General features: G+C 44.9%; 1 protein-coding gene across 3 annotated transcripts in view; it reads right to left on the bottom strand.

The window, feature by feature from the left end:
* col4a6 (collagen, type IV, alpha 6) overlaps positions 1-16,388 on the bottom strand; it is a 73,436-nt gene that overhangs the window by 31,747 nt on the left and 25,301 nt on the right. For all 3 annotated transcript variants that reach the window (XM_076987470.1, XM_076987472.1, XM_076987471.1), the window contains exon 4: positions 8,392-8,469. In XM_076987470.1, the coding sequence (XP_076843585.1) occupies positions 8,392-8,469 (78 nt within the window). The remainder of the gene's footprint in view (positions 1-8,391; positions 8,470-16,388) is intronic.

Genomic DNA, 16,388 nt, shown 5'->3' with positions numbered 1-16,388 from the left:
AGCCTTCCTGTGTGTTTACTGGGTACAGAACCTTACTGTGTGTTTACAGGGTACAGAACTTTACTGTGTGTTTACTGGGTACAGAACCTTACTGTGTGTTTACTGGGTACAGAACCTTAATGTGTGTTTACTGGGTACAGAACTTTACTGTGTGTTTACTGGGTACAGAGCCTTACTGTGTGTTTACTGGGTACAGAACCTTACTGTGTGTTTACTGGGTACAGAGCCTTACTGTGTGTTTACTGGGTACAGAACTTTACTGTGTGTTTACTGGATACAGAACTTTACTGTGTGTTTACTGGGTACAGAACTTTACTGTAGATTTACTGGGCACAGAACTTTACTGTGGATTTATTCTTTGCACATGTAAAAGTCTTAGTTTATTAACATGTGTCACCGAGCATTTTATACTCATTAATCCACTCTCCATTGTATTTTTTGTGGTACATGTTTAATGCAGCCTACCTCATATAACCCTCATACCTACACATAACCCTACCTCGTATATACACAAGCACATATCTTCTGATAACTACATCATATGCAGTTATCTTCTTAATGTCTCCTTAATAAATTTTTATTTCCTGTTCCTGTGTCTCATATTTTGTATATTTAATTGTATTGTTTTCTAAGACACAGAACACAGAATGCAGAATCAGAATATCATTGTTCAGTGTAGCTGGCTGACTGCTGGCCATATGACAGTAAATCAACTCAAGCTTGAAGTCTCATCATGTCTGACTATTTAGACCCATTACACAGACTGCTTCAGGGGGCAAAAGGCCTGCTCAACATATAAGGAGAAGTCAAAGAAACCACTTAAAAACCTGACAATTTGCGGAAGGCCATGGGAATGGCCTTGTGGATGAAATGGTCCACTTGAATGGACAGGCATGCGGGAGCGACTCTTTCACAAACTCTCGCTGCCCTACAGAGCAAATCCGAGGATCACATCAGTATCTCCAGCACGCTTCATGTACTGTTACAACGGACGCTAAGCAGACTTCAAAATCCATCCACATCCAACATGGAAAAAAATGACTTGTAGTCAAATTAAGGTGCACTAGACTGTGTAGTTTGCAGCAGGAATCCCCTTCATCACAATACACACAATGGAGCCCATTCTGTCTGCTTAAGCCACATGGCCTTACCAGCCCAGCTAACCAGCGTGCACCTCACTTCCTGCTAGTACAGTCAAGAGACGGATTCCCTCCGAATCACCCCACTCAGTCCTGCTGGGCGTAAGGATGTGACAGGACGTGTTGTTCTTTGGCAGTGAGGCCCAACGGGTGATTTGAACTGTCAAGCCCTGTGCTCAGTGAGTGCTGTGATGGGTCTAGTGCAGAGAAGCGTTTAATGCCACATCAGAGTAGGACAGAGCAATGCTGGACTGATTCAGCCTTGAAAACCCAAGACTGACCAGGCTGAAGCAGAATGAAGGTTATATTGTGAATTACAGACACTTTTTTCTCATTTACCAGTCAAATGTCAGGTGTTATCTCAGTTAACTGTACTAACACAGAAATGACACCAAACATACTGCAGTTCTTTTGGTTGTAAAGTCTTTAAATCTTTGACAGGAAGCGGTGTTGTCCTGTGTCCTGTCATGTGTGTGGTAGAAGGGGGCAGTCCAGCTGTGTTTGGTTTACAAAACCGGATTGTATGTGTGTGTTTTGTTAATGCGTTAGAAATCATGGTGAGTGTGTCTGTTCATGTGAGTTGTTTGTTTATTAATAAAACACTGTTCATCTGGTTCAAGCTTTTGTGTGTATGAACATGTTTGTTAACATCGCTAACTTGTTTGATTAATGATTTAATGCCATGGATATTGTTTGCAGATAAAACCAAAAGCATTCTTGGATTTATAACTCACATGAAAGATGGAAATCTTTCAAATCAAACAAATTGAATTAATACCATATTTACAAATCCTTACAATGTCTGTGTGTTTCTTACTATCGTCCATTCTGTTTGTTAAACTCACATGATTTCCATGTTCCATATCATGCCTAATCCACCTAACTGCAATGTCCTATTGCACTTGTAATTCTATCAGTACCCACTAGGTGGCACTGTCACTTCCAGATAAAGGCATCATGAAATCGGAAGGATTAAGATTAGGGATTTTGGGTCACATTGTAGGGCTCAGTTTCAAAACTAGGTTTGCATCCCAGGTCATGGGTCTTCCAGCAGGACAATGACCCCAAAAATACTTCAAAAAGAAACAAAGTTTCCTGGAGAACTGGAGAGTTTTGAAGTGTTCAGCAGTGAGTCCGAATCTAAATCCCATTGAACACCCGTGAAGAGATCTTAAAACTGCTGTTGGGAGAAGACACCCTTCAAATACGAGAGACCTGGAGCAATTCTCCAAACAGGGGTGGTCCAAAGTTCCAGATGAGTGGTGTAACAGTCTTGCTGGGGCCCGGGACAAGAAAGTTTCATGTGCCCCCCCCCCCCCCCCCCCCCCGCACGTCATTTGAATTTCCTCTGTAGCAGACAATCCTTGTGTTAGGTCCATTGACTGTATATATACAGTCATTGGTTAGGTCATATAGTATATAATATAGCTGTTTCTGACAGCTGACTGGTTTATACTTGACACGTCGCGAGCGGCGCGAAGGTTCGCGCGAAAATGACGTAATCGCAGTGGCACGGCCCGTGTGCGAGGACCTCAAGCGCTGTCGATTCGCGAGGTCGTGCACCTCTCGAATTTTGTAACTTCGCGCGCCGCGCTTCAGCGCAAGGAACAAAGTCGTGTTTGCAGGGTTCATACACCTTTATAAGGTGAAATTAAAGCACTTGTACGTCACTTTCAAGGTCCAGTTCAATATTTCCCAGCACGTTAAACTTAATTAAGTTAAATATTTATACATATACTCGAAATGATTCGAAATAATTCGCTTTTTATCACATTATTTAATGGTTGTTTATTTTCAAAACGCACAATCTTAACGTCTTCACGAGAACTGTTCAGTCAGACAGCTATTTGTTGTGAAACGAAGTAGTTACAATTTCAAGCATTTTCAAGTACTTTAGCCTAAATTCCAGCACATTTCAAACCTGGAACACAATGCAACTTTACAATTCGTCAGGTAAATGTTTTTCCTTTCTTTTCTGCACTACAGATTCCTGTTTACTTTAACTACCCACCACTGTATTTCCCGCTGTTGGGCGGATACCAGCTGGTTACGGTCGGTGCTGGATCAAACCAGAGGGAGGCGGGGGTGTATGCACTTAATGGAAAATATGCAGATAGGTAAAAAACATATATATTTTAGACATTGAGCTTATTATGAGTACAGAATTTTATATTAATGAAAAAAATTATAGACTTTAAATAAAAAATAAATTGCTGGGCTCTTTGATGGGCCCCCCTGGCCCTAGGGCCCGGGACAACATACCCGGTTGTCCCCCCCTGTCGACGGGGCTGGGGTTACCCACCACCCCATCAACCTCACTGAGAGTGACCAGTGGACTTCTGACGTATGACTTTTCATACAATGTAAGGCCTCAGGTTCTTTTTGATCTGGTACGCCCAGAGGCCTGGGACCTCTGTCCCTACGTTAGCACTACCTACACAGCTGGCGGCTCTGCTCTAGCATGCTAGCATTCTAGCCTTGTCTCTCTTCACCCACCTACAATGCTAACGCATTAGACCAAAATAATGACTAAATACAAATCAAAATGCCTATGGCTTGTCCAGACTGTACGGGAAAGGTTGTGTTTGGCTAAAAGCTGAGAGGGAGGATGACAAGGCCTTGGAATTTATTCCAGTGGTAGAGAGAGAGGGGGGGGGAGGGTGAGAGAGAGAGGGAGAAAGAGGGGTATAGGGGGGAACAGTGGCATTCACAGTGTTAAAGGATGTTAAAGAAGGGTTAAGAACTGGAAAGTGGGTGGGCAGGGGACAGGGGCTGAGGTCACAGGTCATTGAAAACGCAGAAAACAATAATAATACAAAAGAAAACTGTGTAATTGTAATTAGGTGAAAGAGTGATAGGGAGAGAAAGAGAGATGGAGAGAGAAAGAGAGATAAAGTCAGAACAGGAGTGTAAGAAAGGGTGCACAGGATCCCAGCTGTACAAAATTAACTACACTGCCTCAAGCATACTGTACACACATGCACGTCTCTACACACACACACACACACACACACACACACACACACACACACACACACACACACACACACACACACACACACGCATATACAAACTTGCATTGTAGACACACAAATATACACATGTACATGCACAAACACACACACATTTATAAGCAATTCAGAGAAAAATATCTAGAGAATTTCACATGTGTGACCATTTTCCTGGAACCCAGAATCCAGGAGATAAACAGGAACTGTGAGCACCAGAGCAACTCCTTAAGTGACGGCCCCTCCATCACACCCTCCCCAAGAGAGAGTCTCCGTCACACTCACTCATCTGTCCCATAATGCCTGTCAGCCTCCAACCCATTAGTCTAATATCCAATCATCTTTAAGAGCCGACTGGTCCTGACACCTGAGTGGGTACCACAGAGAGGCCTAAATCAGAGGTCTTCACATCTCTGGTAAATGTTGTCTGGGAGGTGGTGGACCATGTGGTAGGGCCTGAAGTGAACTACACAGACCACGGAGGACCTCCATGTGATCTCCCCGACTCCCAGAGGACACTTAAACTTCAGCCTAGCACAAACCATGTCATCAGCCTCTCGTCACCTCTGACCTCCCTTGGACATGGACGTTATCAACTCACACGAACCAGGACACGAACCAGTCCACGTTTCTCCGCCAGCTGGTCACGCTCTTCAGGAAGTTCTCTCACATTATTAGAGTGCACTGCCCTAAAGGAATAGCATGGGTAAGAAACCATAACGTAGCGTGCTTTTATGGTGGTATTTCTGCACCGTGTTCATTGTTTTGTTTTATTCAACCAGCTCTCCTCCCTTCCAGAACCTTCATCAGCGAGTCTTTTTTTTTGTTTTCATCCCAGTCACGCTCCCTCAGACATCTCCACCATCCCTGCGCCTGGCAGGCATGCCCCGCGTGGTTGACTGCACTTTTCAGGGTTCACTCTCTTTTCATTACGCCACATTAGTCCGTCTGGCTTTTGCAGCGTGGTATGATGTGGGCCGGGAGGGGGGACACTAAGGCTCACAGACGGTCCACCCTGCGGTGACTTTTCAGCACAGGGTTTCTCTGATCAAAAAGGAACCGTTGGCTGAGTCCAATGACATCGCTAAACTATCTCTGCTTTCTCTCTCCACTGCCAACAGCTGCGTCCAGTCCTGAAAAAAACACCCCGTATGGAGGAGTCTTGGGAAGTTTAGCATAGGAAGTGTACAGTATATATTGTACAAGGGTCCCAGAACTGTTTGTAAACTTCTCAAAGTTTACATCTTACGAGACAGGGACAGGAGGCCGCGGTGCACTGAATATACATGCTTGTGTTCCATGTGTGCGTGTGTACGGGCGCATGTGTGTATATGGTCCAAGGCTCTACTTAAAGTCTCTCTCATGGCTCAATCTGATGTTAAACAACAATTACAGGAGGTGTCTGTCCACAGGCTGTACTTACACCACACAGTGCACACAGCGAGCACTGCTGCAGTTCAACCGTCCAAACGATTCCTCGGAACCGCCAAACGCCTCCGTTTATAAAGGTAACGAAGCGCACTAGGATAAGGAGCAGATAGTTCTGAGGTTTTGCGTCTGTGACGCTAACAGCACGTAACCATCTACGACAGACAGACATGTGGACAGCTGGGTACAACACGATGCCAAGCGCCCGTGCTTTACCGTTGTAGTGCCCTTATTAGAGGGATGTGAAGGGTGATGGCGCGTGCAGACAGCACGCGGTGTCCTGAGAACAGTCAGGGTGGAACGCAGCCGCAAAAACGCCTTCGCACAGTGCTTCAGTTCAGGACCCGTCCTCCTGTTTGTCCAGCTAGATTTATTAGCCCTCCAAATGGTAACGTTATAATTAGCACACACTGACTGCTATTATTGTCTCCTGGAAGCTGTAAACATTGCCATAAACACTGCAGAGAGATGGCGCAGTCTCTGCGTCCTCAGCTTGGTGAGACTGCTACGCTTCTTCTGACGGCACCTTTTGTTTGGTACATGTGAATGAACCACAAATTTGACCTGAGACCAGTTTCAAGCTCGTGTGCTAGGTCTGTCTGACTGGAGGACGTATAATGCTGAGCTGTTCTCACGACAGGCACAGGGCGCTAGAGGAAGGAGCAGTTCGACCGGCATACATGAGCTACGGACGAGTCCACGTCTGTCTCGAAATGATGGAAATAAAGCAAGATGCTTCAGATAATACTACATACTCCAGCTAACAAACTCATGTTCTCATGTACAGGTGGCAGTTGACAAGGTTTGAGGGTTTAGATTTAAAAATAAGCAAATAAGCACACATTTCAGAAAGGTTTTTTTTTTCTTTAGTGTCTTTCTCTGAGGTAATTTAATTGATACAAAAATTGCGGACCAACCACCACAGAGTGCATGTGTGTTTGTGCCTGTGATGTTCATGGAATGTGATGCGGTTTGGCTGACATCACTAGTGTAGGCTTTAGGGTAAAATTATGGTTTGTGAATGTGTGTGTGTGTGTGTGTGTGTGTGTGTGTGTGTGTGTGTGTGTGTGTGTGTGTGTGTGTGTGTGTGTGTGTGTGTGTGTGTGTGTGTGTGTGCATCTGTGTTTGTGTATACATCTATTTGCACCTTCACCACGGTGGCAGCTGTGACCAGTTTGGGTGGTCTTCACTAACAAAAGTCAGAAATGCACTCTTTAACACTTATATTTCATGTCAACACATCTCCGCCCTCGGTGCTGAGAAACACCTGAACCAAGCCCACATAATCGCCCCGGTACCTCAACAATGTGCTCGACACCTCAGACAACAGATCGTTATGTCCATTATGTTAGGAAATAAAGCCCATGCACAAAAACAGGCTCTCAATTTAGAATCCAGTTGCCAGAGAATATTTGCCCATCAGCGTCTGCAACAGAAGCTATGGGACTGTCTTCACCTGATATCTTACCATACGATACAATCTAACGAAGTGTACTTTTGTTGTTGTGTTTTATTTGCAGTCGCTAACCACCATATCCATCCTATAGGTGGTGTCTTATCCTCATCCTCCGTCCGTCCGCACCGTACACGGCACCAGCCACGCCCAACACTCGCCCCGTCAATGCTTCGGCTCACACCTGACCTTCCAACCACCACTCCCTCCTGCTCCCTGCCGTCTCTTCTGTGTGTGAGGGTGTGAAGGGCATTAAGGCTGCTGGTGTCTGCCCCTCAGCCCCTGTAAAACCACTGCCCGACACGACTGAGACACCTAGAGGAAATCATACTCTGGCCAACCTTTGGTGTTGTGTAATAAGCTGCCTCTGCTATGGTAGACTGGGGTCAGACCTTGTGGACAGAGACCCTAATGTTAAATAAGTCAGCCTCTGTAGCATGACTGGAATTGTTCTAGATAAGGGCATCTTCCAAATGTGTAAATGTAACCAGCCTATCTTGCTAAAAATGCTTCTAGCTCTCTTTCAGTTTTTTTTCTCTCTCTCTCTTCTTCTCTCTCTGTACTTTTATAAGACTTGATTGAAATGTATATGACACCTTTGGGTAAAAATGTAGATGCCAGTTAAATAGTTTTTGTTGATTCATGGGGTAACGGATCGACCTCTTAGCATCCTTTTGTTAAAAACCTTCATCACATCTCCCACATCCAGGTTTTCAGCTCATCCCCTCATCACAGCGCTCTCTGTTGGTGAGGAATAAAATAATCTTCTGGAGTCTGTGTGTCTCTCTCTGTGTGTGTGTGTGTGTGTGTGTATGTGTGTGTGTGTGTGTGTGTGTGTGTGTGTGTGTGTGTGTGTGTGTGTGTGTGTGTGTGTGTGTGTGTTTGTGTGTGTGTGTGTATGTGTGTTCACTTATTTGCACACTCACTGTAGTGTCACCTGTGGTATTGGTGGTCTTTAATAAGAATCACATACGTGTCTTCAATAACACTTCTGTTCCTCCCAGTTACATTTCTTGGCCTCTTTATAACCCAGGTGTACAAGACAACCGAAGGGCGTTTATAGGTGTTTGTCAACCCCAACACCCAATACTCTGGCCAAGCAGAACCTGCCAAAAACCGGCCAAAAACCTGTCCAACACTATCTAACACTTGGAGCTTTACCCAGTACCTAGCAAGTTGAGATGATGTGGGTTAAAGACGTGCTAACATCCACACAGAATAACGCTGCTACATGGAGCTCTGATGAAAAGAGCTCACATCACACTAGCAGTGAACCCTAGAAAGCTGTATGTCTTTCAGAAGAGTTCAGACCAGATAAAGAGCTTTTTTAGGGCTGAAAGTATGGAGACAGTATTGTACTTACCCTGCTGCCCTTTGTTGGAAGACAAGGACATCTACCACTACAGTCACGTCCTGCACAGGGTTCATGGGTCTTTGTCCCCTAGAGAGAGAGAGAGAGAGAGAGAGAGAGAGAGAGAGAGAGAGAGTAAGGGGAGAGATGGAGAGAGAGGGATTAAAACCACCTTACTGAATCTCCTCCACAGTCTGTGCCCACATCGTCCTGTACTACCCCACACCTGAACATCTGCCCACAGTACGCCACAGAAGGAGACACGCAGTGTCCCAGACAACCGTCATCAATGACGACTAACGTTAGGGAATCCTTTGCATTATACACATCATATACTCAAAATGTGAGGCAAGACTTAATGGTGGAAAAAAACAAGACAATAGGTGCCGGTATATATGCTCAGAGACCAATGCACTCTTTTACCTCATGCACAGACATGTGTTCATGGGTACACACTTGCATGCACAGAATGTGTGCCCACCCAACCACACACACACACACACACACCCACATACACATGCACACAAACCAAGGCATGACTGCTCACAAATGCTTATTTGCCAACATTACCAGCTGTCTGGCATTTTGAGTAAAATAATAAGGTCATGATGGATTATTCTGTTATTTATCCCTCTGGGCCTAACAGAGATCATTGATGCTGCCATGAATTCTGCAGGTGACTCTTTGTTGTAATAGCCTGTGGAGTAGAGGGCAAGTCAAATCAGGCCTGTAAAAAACACAGCCTCATCCACAGACACCTCTTCAACACAGTGATCCTTACTGTCTCACTGTCTGCTTGTCTCATGCCAGCCCTGCCAATTTCATCATCTCTCCAAGCCACACCTCCCGCCAGTAAGAAGGCGGGGCCTCTCTCCTGATCTACATACTCTGTCACGGGCTTCACTGATTGGCAAATCACCACTGTGTTTCACTGTACACAAGACAGTGTAAACATTTTCAGACACAAATGACCCAAACATCAAAACCTGTTAGAAATGTCTTTCTTAATCCAGTCCTCGGGGCACCTGGTGGGTCCACAGCTTAACTCAGTTAAAGTGAAAATGTGGAACCGTCTGCTGGGGCTCAAGGACTGGACTGAGGAACATTGTGTTATAATCCATTTTGTGCCAATGGTCATCACAAACTTTCTAAACTCATTATCTGCCTCTACAAATGTGTGCAGCTAAGCAGCAGTGTTCTATATGTGAGAACATAATAGTAGATCAGCTCTAAAGATTTTTCCATTTGTTATGCAAATGTGTTTGTTATGCAAATGGAGCAGAAACCCTCACAAATAATAACCCCTGTACTTTATGTCTGTGTTGTGATCTCAGCACTCATACTCGAATCACGCAAACTCAAGCAAACTCAAATCATGATTTACATGAAAGGGAGGCACTGATATTCAAAAGTATCAGTGAACAGTTGTTTGATATCAACCAGTCCTAACACAGCACGGTCTGCTGAATCAGGCACATGAGGGAGTTTATGCCCAACCACAGGGTCGAGAGGCCAGCGTGGAGCGTTTCAACGCGATTACAAAGATGAAAGGGTGTGTGGAAGGGGTGTGAGACGGTGTGATACGGTCTCGGCTCGGTGGGGGGAGAAATTGGTAAGGGAATCTCTGGGTTCACTCCCACTACAAAGGCCATGCGTGTGAGAGTGAGCAGAACTGATGAAATGTGGAGTCTGTCTGCACTTGGTCACCAGCGTAATGGTAAATGTCACAGTACGAAGCAAACGACAAGCCTGCAGCATCACGGCTATCAGAGTAAAAGAGATACAGGCCTGGCAGTGGCGTTCACGACTCTGCTGCGTGGCTCGAATCAGTGGGACAGGAGCAGGTTGATAGAGAGAAGAACGGAGGGCTTGTGAGAGAGAGGGGAAGAGGGAGAGCACGTGAGAGAGGGAAGAGCGTGCGGTGCGAAACGCGCGTGTGTGCGTGCGTGCACAACAGCGCTACGGAGAAGCGGAAAAGGCGTGTGCGACCATGAAAACGAGCACAACGATCGTGCGATCGCCCCACTGAGTGAGAGCAATTTACAGTGAGGAGAAAAACAGCATGGAGAGAAAGGGGGAGGACAGACCCTAGGGACCCCTCGCCCCAGAGTGGCACACGGGCACATAGTTGGCAGGGAGTGAACTAGAATGCCCTCAGTGCACCTCCGCAAGACGGGGGGGGAGAGGGGGTTGTTGGGAGAGGTATGCTAGGGTGAGGGGCAATAGGGTGAGGGGTGCTGGAGGGGCAATGGGGAGGGAGGAGTAGGGCGGTGGGGGCAGGGAAGGGGGTGTTTCACACAGCAGGAAAATACAGCTACACACACCACCAAGGGCTTCTTTTATCCTGCCCTCTTCACGGTGAAAATGGACTTAAGCCCCCGGAGCCTGGAAGCCTGTGCATGCATGTTGTGGTGAGTGTGTGCGTGCGTGCGTGCGCGCGTGTGTGCGTGTGTGTGTTTCAAATGACACTTATCGTGAGTCTCTTAACCTAATGCATGCATGGAGATATGGATCAAACACCTCTTATGAGTTATAAAACTCTTTGGGAACATTGTTAATGTTTTGAGTAGCCTCTCTAGATGACTTCATCAAATGTGTACAAAGTTGCATCTTCGTCCAGATGAGCTTTTCCAAACTGTCCAAGTTAAACAGTCATCCCAAGCTTTGACGTAACTAATTCCACAATGTCACAGACTGACCTATGTGTGCCTGGACGTGTGTGTGTGTGCTCAAACACACACTCTCACATGCCAGCGGTTGACCTCTTGCACACACACCCACCCCCCACCCCCCCTTACTTGGGGGAACATTTGTCTTACTAAGTGCCCAGCTCACATCTCTTCCCTTTGACCGGCATCATCCGTCAATGCCGTCCATCTCCGTGAGCGACGGAAGAGAAGACAGAGGAAGAGCACGATGGGTCACTTTGAGCAGCTCTGCTTTTCAACAGCCCATTTGACAATTTAAGGGCTTCCCAGCCTATCAACAAGGAACATTAATGCAGAGAGTTAAGTGTGTTGTAATGTCAGACAGGCAAGCCCCTGGTGACGGCTGCGGGTTCATCTGAATGGTGCAAAGCAAACTCTGACCGAGCCCACCTGTCTGTCTGTCTGTAACCTTTTGTGTGTTCAAAAATTGCACTGAAAGCAACAGTGCGAGAGGTTTGTGCAAACATGGTTCCTGACAGCTGGAACAGTCTTTCTTGGGGAGCTCTTTGTGGTCTTTGTGGAGATGACTGCAACTAATACTGCTAAGCTAGTCACGACAGTACCGCATACAACATTTCACTACCCTGCAGATAAGCCCAACAGTGAAAAAACAATAAACTGCTAAAATCTCCGGTCTTGAGCTCTCAGAATTTCTTTGCTGTTTTTTGGGCTCACGCTATCCAGCAGTCGCGCCTCTATAGCAAAGTTACCCAAAAGGTAACATTCAGTTACTGCGTGCGTCCTGTCCCGTGTTGACTGGGGACCTGCGGCTGTGCGTGTGGGCCTCTATGACAGCTGTGTTTGAACTCTCTGCGTACAGTTTACTGTGAGGCGACTGGATGCTAGCTCCTTCCCAACTCCCCTTCCACGGTCCTGTGGTTCTCCCGCCATCCGGGGTACGCCGTAAACGAGACCACCCATAGGCGCACCAGTACACAGTACTCGTGTGAGATAGCATCAGTTAAACTCTGGAGCTAAACAAGCTGGAAGCGAATCCTTTTATCACGCATTCACATGTGCATAAATTCAGTTTGTAAAAGAATGCAGAGACCAAACGATAAACAAACACACGGAGATGGGATGCAAAAGTAAACCTGTGGAACTCTGAACTCAGATTCAGGATCCAGTGAGAGATTATTCCATGATTTACTGCAGGTTTGCTCATGTACAAACTCTGGAAAACTGGATAATGCTCACAAAAAAACTGACCAAGATGATCTACTGTTTGAATCTACAGAGGCCTGCTTATCTCAAATTAGCAAAATGAACGAATGATTTGCCTGAATGAATATCCAATAAAAGGAACAAAATGGGGACAGTCTGGGGAAGGCAATTGAAAGTGCTAAACAAGACAAACATTATTAATAATCGAACAAACTTTAATTTTTTTTGTCCTCCACCATTGCCTGTCTTTGGAGGACCAACGTGACTTTGATAGTGGTGATACTTAGTCCATGAGTCAGTGATAGACATAGATCAGGAGTCAACCCCCACAGAAGAAGGAGGTGGACCATCTGTGACGAGAACCTGTAGCTAAGACGTAAAACCTAGATCTGATTCTGTCAAGTTCAATCTCAGAAAACAGATAGGTGACCTCAGCAAGATCATTCTTCTCCTAACAGTGTGACAGATGGCTATGAAATCAGCTCTGTACTTTGAATGAGTAGAGTGGATAGTAACTCATCAAATAAGACACTCCCGGGGACAGAATCATTTAGTGCACTCCACGCATCAAAAGGTGTTTTAAAAAATTTACACTTCTTGATAATGACAACATTTATCATTAGGGAGCTTAAATTTGTCCTTTAGTTGTTGGAATGATACAGAATCCCCCATCGACATCTGACCGGGGTAAGAAATGCCTGGATCTCATCATAACTAAAACGCTCCAGTCACGACAGGCCGAAGAGGAAGTGGGCGGAGACTACCTGACTGGGCGGGGCGCCTCCACACCTGCACCATCTAGATAGCCGAGGCATCGATCCTTGAGGAGGCAGGAGAGCACTCGCTCCATCGAGCCCTCCAACATGGCCCGGCGTCCTGCTAAGCCCCTTCTCTTTAATGGAGGCGCAGCAGCCAGAACCTGCTCCACAGAGCCAGGGAGATGAAGCATGTAGAGTGGGATGATCCAGTCTCTCCTCCATGTTGGGGAGCGTGTTATGGGAGTCTGACTGTGCAACACGCACTGAGCCACCTAGAGTCCGTGCAGAAATGCCAGCTGTTGCCCTTCCGCTTCATGAGTCCTGGTACTGCCCAGGTACTGGCCCACTCCAGGCCAGAGGCAGGTGCCACAGTATATTCAGAACGATGATCGCTTGGGTGTTTGTTGTTAAACGCTTGAAGCGCTTTACTGGTGTAAGCTGATGTGTATATTTGAAGATTACTCGTCCCTGTATCCTGCCACACCTCGTGTGTTACAATACTTATTTACCTTTAATTCTGTCATCTTAATATCAGCCTAGTGACCATTAGATTTTCCATTTCTAACAGCAATATTTGCAAGCTCAGAACTTGAGAACATGTATCACACTCAAAAGCCTCATTCAGTATTGGCCTTTGTGCATGTCTTTAACATGTTTTCATTGAAAATCATCCATCCACAAAGCACAAACTTCTCCCACAAATTGAACTTCATTTGACTTATTTATCTTAGTAAATGAGTGCCCAAAAGCTTTAACAAATATTTAACCTAAAATACTCATCTACACAGTTACTTATTACACTAAATAATTTAAGAAAATCTGATGGCAGTAAACATCTTCCTCAATCCCCCTGTAAGTTACTGTAAGTGTGAGCGGGTCAATACTTTTGAATAGTTCTGTTCAATTATGTTCAATTAACAAATGTTTTGCTATGTCCACAGAAATGCACAGAATTTCTCCTAATTAAAATGCTGTAAGTCATTCACAGCTGGTGAATGCGAGAAGCTGGTGCATGACAAGACAGGAATAATATTACATTTTTCCCACATTCTGTCTCGTATGCAGGGGAATTTTGGATGCTGCCACAGGCTACGTCAATCATGTGAGAGTCTGAGCATGCTCAGTGCACGGGGGGGGGGGGGAGTTTTGGGGGCGGGGGGGGGGGGGGGGGGGGGCTCAGGAAACATGCTCCCACTTTGGCAAGCTCAAGCACCTGCATACCTCGGGCCAGTGATCCGGCATGCCTGACCTACTGTGTGTGTGTGTGTGTGTGTGTGTGTATGTGTGTGTGTGTGTGTGTGTGTGTGCGCATGTGCAGTGTGTAGTGTAGTGGACTTTATTACTTCTGTTCAAATCATTTTCAGTGGTATCGGTGAAAAAGTTTTTGTTCACCTGATATTGTAGCTCTGGCCTTTGTAATCCTCATATCAAAGAATGCAGCAATATGCAAATTAACTCTTATAATAAATAACTTGACAACAGTATCACAGTATTTCTTCTCTAATATTGGGAGCATTACTACTGCTGGTTATCACGCATGCATATTTTGGGTAAAAAGAACAAAGGTGTGATCATGTGAAACGGTCACCAAAGTTTTTAATAAATCATAAATCATATCACAAGGAAATAAGTAGCAACACGATACTTTTCCAGATATTGCTCTACTCAGAACCGGCTTGGCTACTGCACCCACGGTGCCCTCACGGCCCTAGAACCATCAGCCATGAAGCTGATCATGACCTCATGGTAACCAGGCTAAGAACACTAGCACGTTCTAATTTTAGCTCTGCTAGCCAGCGATCATGGAGCCTGCCATGCTCCATCATACCAGTTTCAGAATACAAGCTTCCTGTTCCCAGGGGGCTGCCACACCGTGCTATCAACACATGCACAAGTAACACTATCAACATGTGGAGTCATCTTCTCTAAGGGGAAACCGAGTAATCATTTAAGCTTTCACATTTAACCATCCACATTTAATCATCCACATTTAGCCATTCACATTCTTTAGTAGGATTAGAATCCAAATCCAGATATTTACCATAAATGTCACATTTACCATAAACTCACCAGTCTGGTTTATTTATGACTGATTACTAGGTTGATCTTTATCTCCAGAAAACAACTTTCGAATAATAATTCTACCTAACAGAATAGAATTACAATTCTCATTAATAAAATTGTAATGAATAGAATTAACTATATGAGTGCTAACTACATAACAGTTAGCTGGCATGTAACACCTGTTCTCATGAGAAACATCACCCTGGATGTCATTAAATCACAGTTTATTTACCTAACTGGGTTTGTAATGTATCTGTGGCTACGAGGCATTACAAAGAGTAGCATGTTAGCTTTCTCTGAGGGATATGAATCACAGGCCTTTTAATACACATAGACGACCACCAGCATTCCAGTAGTGAAAAATGAAACATATACACAAGACGCCTTCTAATAAAACCAATTCATTGACACATGAACTGGACAATCCCACAATTCCCTGTATTTTCCCAATTTGATCATTATGATTACATAGCCACAGTTTTAAGATGTCAATCAGTTTCTTCGCTTAGTTTGTGCACAAGCGAACCAACAGATGGTCCGTCATTGACCGCAGATATTCAGTTCCTGATGCAGTTGTGTCTGCACACCAGCACCAGTGTTACCAAAGGCCATCAGCCTGTACGTCTGCAGGAGCCAATCAGAGACAGGGCCGTGAGAGTTTGCTGCGGAGCATGTAAATGTTCTGGGACAGAGTTAGACATATAAGATCACCCGTTATCATAGTTATCATAGTGCTAAATGACAAGTGTTGAACAAGAAAACAATGATAGAAGATACATTTGCATGTCATTTCCTATAAGGAAGACTGAAGTACAAAAGCCTCTGCACAAATAGGAGGTGTCACTGATGTGTGTAGGTGCTCTAACTGCAATCACTAGTAGTAAAACACATACGGTCTTTCTATGCTATTTGGAACCCATTAATAAAATATTTTGAATAGCTCAAGACACTTCCTGAGAGTCCCTAAGGGCAAAGCAGTGAGATCTGAAGGCCAAGACCTACAAAATTCAAGCATATACCTAATTTTTTTTGTCTTTTTCTCTGTATGGTAGGAATATATGTGCATATACGCATATACATTGTTTTTGCTGTTTTGTTACTCTTTAAAGGTTGCATTTTTAGTTGTCATGATAACTATTCTTAGTTTTCCTCTTTTGTGTAAAATGTATATGTGTATATAAATGACTCACTAATGTTTAATTGCCGGTTAATTATGCGGGACGACGCACAGAGGTTCTAAGGGGTGGGGAGTGCAGTTCGAAATGTACAAAAGGATAAAAATCTGTATCAAGTCAAGATTCTAACTTTGATTTGT

Source organism: Brachyhypopomus gauderio, unplaced genomic scaffold (assembly GCF_052324685.1).
Source record: "Brachyhypopomus gauderio isolate BG-103 unplaced genomic scaffold, BGAUD_0.2 sc52, whole genome shotgun sequence".
Lineage (NCBI taxonomy): Eukaryota > Metazoa > Chordata > Actinopteri > Gymnotiformes > Hypopomidae > Brachyhypopomus > Brachyhypopomus gauderio.
Note: the sequence above shows the minus strand (reverse complement) of the source record. Positions and strands in the feature narration are given on the sequence as shown.